The following is a 9,187-nucleotide window of genomic DNA, read 5'->3' as shown; positions in this document are numbered from 1 at the left end:
TGCTGTTAGAAGAAAGTTTGGATTATAAATTAATACACATGCAAAGGCTATCATAGGCGTGTTATCCAAAGGTGAGTCCATATGTAAAAACTTCAAGTAATCTTATTAAAATCCTGAAATTTCTGTGGCAAGATCAATAGAAACATTATTCTAGTTTCATTTGTGTTGCTGTGACAAAACAAAACAGAACAGAAAACTCTTTACCAAAATCAGCNGGGGAGAGGGAAGGGTTTATTTGGCTCCCAGTTCCAGGTCATGGTCCATCATTGAGAGAAGTCAAGACAGGATTCAAGGCAGGCCTACTTGCTATTCCACACAGCATTACCTCTGACCAAGGAACTTATTTCACAGCCAGAGAAATACAAAAGGAACCATTGAGGATGCTGGCTGCTGGCTCACAAAGCATCTTATACCAAGCTAGCTTTTGTATACAGTTCACACCGACTGCCTTGAGCTTCTGCTGCCCACAGTGAGCTGGGCTGTCCTACATCATTTAACAGTCAAGACAGTCCTCCACAGACATGCTCACAGGCCACTAATACAAGCAATTCCTCTATTGAGACTCTTCTCTCAGATGGTCTTAGACTATGTCAGGGTGATAGTTAAAGCTGTCCAGGACAAACACCATCTAAGAGATCAGTGGCACAGTATAGANGATTAGGAAAGCCATTTGCAGAGTCTATGATAGACGGTACTGTCCTGAAAATATAAAGACTTTTTATTAAAGTAGTAAATGAAAGGACAACAGCAAAAATGAATCAAAGAACATACTGTTTTCTAAAAAGAATTAAAAAATGACCAGGATATAGAAAGATTCAAAGAAACAGAAAACAATGTTAAGTTTCATTAATAACTGAAAAGGAGACAAAATCTTCCAGTTTCCTCCTACAGCAGCCATTGAAGAGCAGCAGACAGATCTTTGTGACATCTCTTGGCCAGGGTCTTAACAAGGCCACAAGTGACNAAGACTCTGTCCAGGCTACAGCCACTGTAGCGGGCAGCTCAGCAAACACATCGCATTAGTGTGGGATGAGGGAACTACTCCAGCTCTCACCCATTTATCAGTACAAGGGTGAGGAGATACATCCTCCCAGGAGGAATCAAGAGGAGCCCATTGGTATCCTGGCTGCTATGAGAAAATCAATCTCAGAAAGTACCAAGTCCTTCCCTCCTGTATATTTCGAAAATCTTATAGAGGAAGGAAGGGAGGAAAAGTTGATTTAATCTCAATTTCACCTATGAAATGTTATCATAATTTNAAATGGTAGATAATTAAGGACAAACACATGATAATCGTATATGAGTAAATAGACTTAGAGAGATCTTTGCTAGTTATGGTGGTAGGACAAGGTGGAGCCGGAGAGAGCACTGCCANACTTCATCTCCATTGTGATGTTGGGGAGTGGGGTCTACAGCTGTCCTCATGGCTGAAAGAAGTAGAAACGAGGACAGAGTTTAGTACTCTGTCGTGACAACTTTGACACTGTGAGGATGAAAGAAATCATAACTTTGATTTTGNTCCTGTCTGAGGAGGTTTTAAAATCATCGAGTTCCAAGAATTGGAACTTGCAGACAGGAGCGAGCCACTGTGGAGGCATTAAAACTACGATATAGAAACATAAATCTGATGGAGTTAGGTCCGGACAGTAGACTAAGGGAGGAAAGCTATTTCTCTCTTTGATGAGATGAGAAGCCTGCTAAGGAATTGAACACTTGTAGTCAGGAGAGCATCAGGTTGTTGAAGCTGTTTTATCTGAGTGCTTATATAGAACTAAACCCCAGTGTGAAACTCTGAAGAAGAGGGGCCTTTTGAGGGTGAGCCATCATGATTGGGATTAGTGCCCATATGAAAGAGGCTAAAGGGAAGGTGTGGGCTTGCTGCCTCTGCCATGCAAGCGCACAGAAAAGAGATGCTGCCTACTGGGAGATGGTCCTCCCCAGGCAGTATCTACAAGCCCTTGAACCCAAGCCTCCAGAACTAAGCTATAGACTGCTCTGTTTCTATGTGACCCCGGGCAAGACATTCTTCTTTAACAGTATAGCATGACTAGAAANAAAACTTTTGGGTTCGTGTTGAAGTCCACACAAACATGGAAACAAATAGGAAATCTGTGATGCTGGCCAGACCGTATAGCTGGATTTATCTGCTGTCTTGGTAGAGTGTGGGAGTATTCAGAGTCAGAAACAGCAAATGGTCCAGAGAGTTCTCCCATAAACAGTTAGGTAACCGCCCTTGTTGTGCATAGATGGAGTGGACCAGCTGAGTTAGGAGAATGAAAAGGGTAGGCCTTACNTATTCTGCATTACAGGCCATTAGTGAGCTTGACATTTTCCCAATGGGGTTTTTTCTTTCTACCTTTCATTTGTTTTGCTTCTACTTTGCCTTGACTTATAAACCCTGCATCTCAGCTTTCAAAGTAGTAGACAATTAAAGCTTCATTAGTTTGTCAGTTGGCTTCTAAGTGTAGCTAGAAGCACCGTTTTCTGTATAACTAATCCTTTGTTTATGCATAGCTTTTATATTCCNTTTTGCATACCTTTCATTTAACTCAGAAGATTTTGTTTCTACTGAGCTTTAAATTCCTTGAGGATATGGATCATATTTTGGTCTGAGTTTTTGTCATTTGGCATTATTCCATAGTACCAGTCCAGTCCCTTTTTTGTGGTAAGCATGCTGTCAGTCCTTGCTGATAATGTGTGAAACATTTATGCTAAGCATCTAGATAGGACTATAAAAAGAAATTAGCGTGTCTTTTCTATGAGCTAGTTTTAAATGTCTACTTAAAATGTTATTTAATTAGTGTCTGAACTGCATGTCTTTATCTCATAGATATGGCATGAATTGCCTTATTCAGTTTGAAGATTTTGCCAATCGGAATGCATTTCGTCTCCTGAACAAGTATCGAAACAAGTATTGCACATTTAACGATGATATTCAAGGTAATCCCATTGCACTGTGTATGGATCANGAGGCCCATGATCCTCTCCAGTCAGACAAGAGAGAAATNCAATGACCTGTGTAAGCAAAGGCAGGAGGGGCACAGGNAAGATGTCTAGAAAGATCATGTCACAGAGTGATTTAGACATGCAAGACACACAGAAGCTTGGCATGCAGCTCTAGGTTGTTGGAGGACCCCGTCCTATCCCTCCATATGCATCAGAAGAGGAGGAGAAAAGTTAAAGCCTGAATGCTCACCCCAGGCGACTATTATACAACACACCGTAATATGAATAAACTGAAGGGCTGAGGCTGCAGGCGATTAAAACATTATCACAGTAAGGTGTGGGGTGGAGCATCATGAGAGGCAGGGAAGCACTGAGCTGAGACGGTTACATGTTAGGGCTGTGACAGACTATAGACAATACAGCCTCTTTCAAATCAGACACTTATATATTTTCACAGCTTTGGGACACCAGTAATTTTCAAAACTAATTTTCTGTTTTAAAAGTATTATAATTTCTGGGAAGCTGTTGTATAGATAGTGAAAAAATTTATGCTTTAAATACTATCTGTATTAAACAAATAATTTCTCCCATTAAATATAAATTGTTAGTAATAAAATAATGAATTAAAGCTGAAATAAATTGCAACATTTTATTAATTTTTTAGAATTTTTAGAATTATATACCTATGTATATACATGCATATAAAGAGCACATATATAGACACAACAAAATTAACATATGAAAAATATCTGAAATTAGTTCACAGTTTTTTATCAAATCCTGTAGATATTAGATTTCTGTTAAAAATCATGATTTATATTGGATGATTTTAGCTATATTTCTGGTTCCCTTTCACATTTGAGAAAGCATAGTAGAATGTCCAGGATTATACATGAGCTCCTAGAAATCTGATAAAAATCTCCAGCTATTATGACATAATAAAGAAGGAAATCCATGAAAACAGACAGCTTGTTGTTTAAGGGTCTAAATGCACATACATCTTAGCCACAGTCTCTCAGCCTCACTCCAGTGAGTGCTGTAGCTCTGGTTTTTGAGTCAGGGTCTCACTGTGTCCTGTTGTGTCACATCCGCTCTCGACCAGCAAGAACGACACGACCACCAGTCCTTCTAACAGCAGTTTATTCAGTCTTCATCTTTCTTCTTGTTTATATATCCCCCCCTCCGAACCCTGGGCCTCTCACTCTTATATACTCTCAGTTCCCATCCACTCACAGCAGGCCACACCCCCTCACCAGGCACGCAGCTTCAGCTAATCAGGGCAGCAGGGGCATATCTCCATCAAAATGGATTCACCAGTATCCTGGTACACCTGCACAGCTCTCACGATGGTTGTGGCTTATATTCAGATGTATGAGGAAGTCAGGTGCAAGTCATAAGACTTAGCTGCAGTCCCTGACACCTTTGGAACTGCTGCCACACCCGCTCCTCACACTGTTGGCTGATATCACATGAGGACCAGGCTGGCATATGAATAGTCTACTGCATTCTAGTTGATATTTCAGGTACATGCTTTGGCCGTGGACTTTTATTAGCTGCTTGTGGTTGTCTGTGCAGGCTCTGATTTTCCATCCCACTCTGTCCTCCATCCTTCAACATCAGGCCTTATATGAAAGCCTTAGGAACCTATTTCATTAGGTCATATTTTACCATTAGATAAAGGACAAACACAGGGAGGGAGTTATTAAGTTCTAGCAACTTGAGACCCAGATGGCTTCTGTGTCACTGCTGTGTCTTTTTTTTTTTTATTGCTTTATTTTTCTTTATTGAAAATAGATATATTTTCTTACAAACTGTGTCCTTATTGTGGTTTTGTTCTCCCTCTACTTCTCTCAATTTCTTCCCGCTTCCCATCTTATCTGGATTGATCCCTCTTCTGTCTTAAAAAACAAATATACTTCTAAGGGATTATTATATAATACAATAAAGCAAGAACAAACACATAGGATCAATGAAATATAATTGAGAGTTTACAGAAAATAAGTACTATATATACACACAAATATATTAATTTTGTAGACTGATTTTAACAAGGTTTCTATGATCATTCAATTGCAAAAATATTAATTTCTCAAGCCAAGTATAATTTTATTATTATACATCGTCACTGCTGTGTCTTAATGTCTGCAGCACATAGCCCTGTCCCTCGCTCGGGCCTGAACACTGTGCTGTTGCCCTGGCACTGACCTGCTGATCTCTTCCCCCTGTGCTGGCTGTTCCTCTCTTCTCTCTGACTGGCACATGACAGCACTTTAGGTCTTTTCTTCTTGCTTTAGAACCTGNCCTCTTAGGTCATATTCCATACCGTGACACTCAGCTTTCAGGCTTATTTCTGCATTCGAGACTTCTTTGAACTCCAGGACACCATGTTCATCTGTTTATTAACAGCTCTTCTTAGCTATCTCAANGTTACCTCATTCTGAAACCATTTCAAAGCAAACCCATTTCCTCCCTGGCCCAACCATCTCCCTGTGCTCTCTTCTCAGTGAACGTCAGCCAAGTGCTTCCCACCACCAAGTAACCTTGATGTCATTTCATAAAAATTGGTGTCTTCCATTGGTTTAGTTGTGTGTTGCTGATGTTTTCTAAGAAGCCTATCCTTGTGCACTCTTGCTTCTTCGTGGTGCATAGTTCCTGGATAGTCACTTTACAGACAGCTAGGGATTTCTTAGAATCAAGTATTTAGGGGATTTCAGAAGGAAATCCAGAATTTCTAGGTATTAAGTGTCCATGTGAGCTATAGAAAGGAAGTCTGGTTTTAATACATGGCAGCCCTGACTCTAGGGAACCCTGTGTAATGACAGAGTGGCTTTAAAGTACATAGTGCAGGCTAATATCACAAGTCACCTATCAGTTCATTTTGAGGTGGTTTCTTTAGCAGCCTCCAGTGACCCGTGGAATAAACCTATCCCTCTCAAGGGCCCGGGAAGTATGTAAGTGGTGAATACTTGTCTAGAACATACAATGCCTGGAATTTATCTCCAGCACTTCAAAAATAACATAACACGCCGGGCGGTGGTGGCGCATGCCTTTAATCCCAGCACTTGGGAGGCAGAGGCAGGCGGATTTCTGAGTTCGAGGCCAGCCTGGTCTACAAAGTGAGTTCCAGGACAGCCAGGGCTATACAGAGAAACCCTGTCTCGAAAAACCAAAAAAAAAAAAAAAAAAAAAACAAAAACAAAAATAACATAACAACAAACCTACATCTCCTTCCCCTACAGTATTTTTTACATTTGCATTTTTGTGGTAATCGCAGAAATATGTATAAGAATGTTAAGACTAGTATTATATGATAGAGAAGCATTATTCGAAATGAATGAGAACCAGAATTAAGTTTAAGAAGGCTAAATCACCAAACCAGAAATTTGACTGATAGTTTCTGTCTATCAGGATCATTAGTTAAGGTTAAGGCCTGGATACATTGGAAGTGAAGCCTACAAATCAAGTTGAGGTCCAGAGAAACGTGTGAGGTGTGCTGAAGATGCTGGAGCACCGCCAGGCTTACCAGCGTGGAGGCAGTAAAATTGCTGGGTTTCCACNCTTGCTGCCTGTACACATAGCACTTACCTATTTCCTCATAGGAATTTTAAAACAATGCTACCCTCAGAAGGGAAAATACAGGTTTGAGAAAATGCATCTAATCCCTTAGGGAAGGCCTATGTATGGGAAGCCCTGGAGCTTTGACCAGAGTGAGTGAACCATTGTCAGCATCTCTCCACACAGAACTGTCCCTGTGACAGGGTTTCTCCACGTGTTTGTCTTAGCTCTTGAACTCTATGTTTTCCCATCATGCCCAGGGATGTTGTCAATGAAAACAATTATGTAACCATTTCAGCCCTGTATATAAGTGCTTTTGCATCCTGTCCTTGAAGGGACTTTCTCCTCTTCCTTCTTTTGAAACAGATGTGTTATTTAATGATACTATTTATGAAAAGTATTTGATTAAAGAATAGTGTAGCTAACTATACCAGTAATATGAAATAATANTAAGTGACATTGGGCTTGCTTTAATGTCATTTTATGCTTTAGACTATCTCATCAGGGAGTTCCCTGTTCTTTAGCCTTTCTCTTACTCTGTGGAGGTTCTGGTCTGCTCTGTCTGCTGGCAGTCGCTTTCTCATAGTAGTCTTTGTGTTAAAAAGAAGCTGGCATGTGTGTGCTCCTCCATAGCGAGTAAATAAATTTCACTTCATCTTTTTCAGTGCAGCGTTCTTCCCTGCCTCCCACTGTGCCTGATGCTTCTGGTCATCTCTCTGCTTGCTTGTTTGTTTTTAAATCTGTTTTTCTGTTTGTAGGGAACTACCCTAGTTGTGTGTGCTTTCTCCCACTTTCCACAGGGAAGCATCCCTGCCCTTGTGTCTTGCACATGCTTTGGCTGCTCTGTGCCCTTCCACCCGAGGCTGTGGGCATCTCGAACGCTCTGCACTGCTGTGAACAGGTGGTGCCTGCTCTAACCGTCAGCCGGCCTGTGTAAATTCACCCACATCCTCAACACTTCTGTGGCATCTGATCTTTATATAGCACACGAGGATTTATTTCATTAAAAATTGATCTCATTAGTTACGTAAAGTCATTTTTAGTACTAATTTAACAATTACTAGATTTAACAAATTACTATGCCAGCGTATCATTAGAGGTCGGATATTATTGCAGTTGTTTTGAGATAGGCTAGCCTTGAACTTTTGATCATCTAGCTATAAACTGAGATTATCATGTTCACAGTTGAGGTCATTCTTTGGCAAAAGATTAGAGAGATTTATAACCACAGCAGAAGCACAGCAAAATACTTAACTTCTGTAGACGTCAAAGACACATTATGTGCAAATTCATGCTGGGATTGAGTAGCCCTTGTCCACCATATTTGGTAGCAGAAACATTTTGAGTTTCATATTTTTCATGATTTTAGAATATGTATTTATATATTTATACATATGTATTATAGCTATACATCTATATTTACTATATATACTCACATTCACATACAAAATGAGACATTTTGAGACTGGAATCTAACTCTAAACACAAAGTTCCTTTGTGTGCAGGGTGCATATATATGTAGGTCACAGATGATGTTGCTCAGCATGTCAGACCTTGCATTCTCACTGCTACTCATCCTATAAGATCAGGTGCAGGATGTCTGGNGTCATGTCAGGGCTCAAAAACCTCTGAGCTTGGAGGNTGGAGGAATGGCTCCACAGTGATAACATTTATTCTTCTTCTGTAGGACCAGAGTTCAAATCCCAGCATCCATGCAACACTATCTNCTAGGCACTCAGATGCACACACATTCAAGTGCACATTCATGTAACTTAAAACATAGTTTTACATTTTTGAGAGTCCGAAAAAACAATTATGTAATTTATTTTGCAAACACATTTTTATAAAATTTTAATTTTTTGCAGTTGCTTCTCTATAAAGAAATTGACAGTAGTCCCAGCCTGGGTAGAAGCATCGTATTTACATTCAGTTCTGATCTCATAAGCTGATGCTATAAAGAGAACTGTGTCCACTGTGTCACTAGGAATGCTGTAGAATACACGTATAATGACTAGAAATCCAGGACAGCGAGAAGCGACTCATTCTGCCTGACTTATGGTGATCATAAGTTAAGTCTGCAGTCAAGCATTTTGACTTTTAGTAGAATGAGCTAGCACCGTCACACAGCAATGGCACATTGTAATTAGACAATAGCAAAATCTCTGTGTCTGTCTCCAAGTGTCCAGTTCCATGAAAAATAAAATAGAATAAAAATATTAAAGTATAGTGATGCTAGTAATGTTCCAAAATTGACTCTTCAGCAATTTAAATCTGTGACCCTTGGACAATCAGTAGACATCTTGGGATCGTATGATCTGAGAGTTGGAAGTGAGCTTACAGTTCCTTACATCTTAGGTTTGGACCCATTTTCATCAAAAGAGGCCAGGCCAGAGCTAGCCTAAGGTACTTCCTGTGAGTAACCACTCACCATAGCTGCATGCCTGTCTCCTCAGCTCCATCTGTAACGTTTCTCAGGACTGTAGCTGGGTGCATGAGATGGACATCATGGCATATTTCTTAGATAAGTCAGCCATATTTTNTACAGATTTTCTTTTTTTGTGTGGTTTTGGGGATTTAACTCAGGCCTTATGTGTACTAGACAAACATTCAACACTGAATCACATCGTCAGCTCTTTAGACTTTCTTTTTCGATTATGGACAAAACTGTGGGTTTGTGTAAATATAT

General features: G+C 40.1%; 1 protein-coding gene across 1 annotated transcript in view; it reads left to right on the top strand.

Moving 5' to 3' along the window:
* The window catches only part of Me1 (malic enzyme 1), a 128,331-nt gene that overhangs the window by 81,202 nt on the left and 37,942 nt on the right, over nucleotides 1-9,187 (top strand). Inside the window, exon 5 of the mRNA XM_029481966.1 lies at nucleotides 2,831-2,940. Coding sequence (XP_029337826.1) covers nucleotides 2,831-2,940 — 110 coding nt within the window. The remainder of the gene's footprint in view (nucleotides 1-2,830; nucleotides 2,941-9,187) is intronic.

This window comes from Mus caroli, chromosome 9, assembly GCF_900094665.2.
Source record: "Mus caroli chromosome 9, CAROLI_EIJ_v1.1, whole genome shotgun sequence".
Lineage (NCBI taxonomy): Eukaryota > Metazoa > Chordata > Mammalia > Rodentia > Muridae > Mus > Mus caroli.
This window is presented reverse-complemented; position numbering and strand designations above follow the sequence as displayed.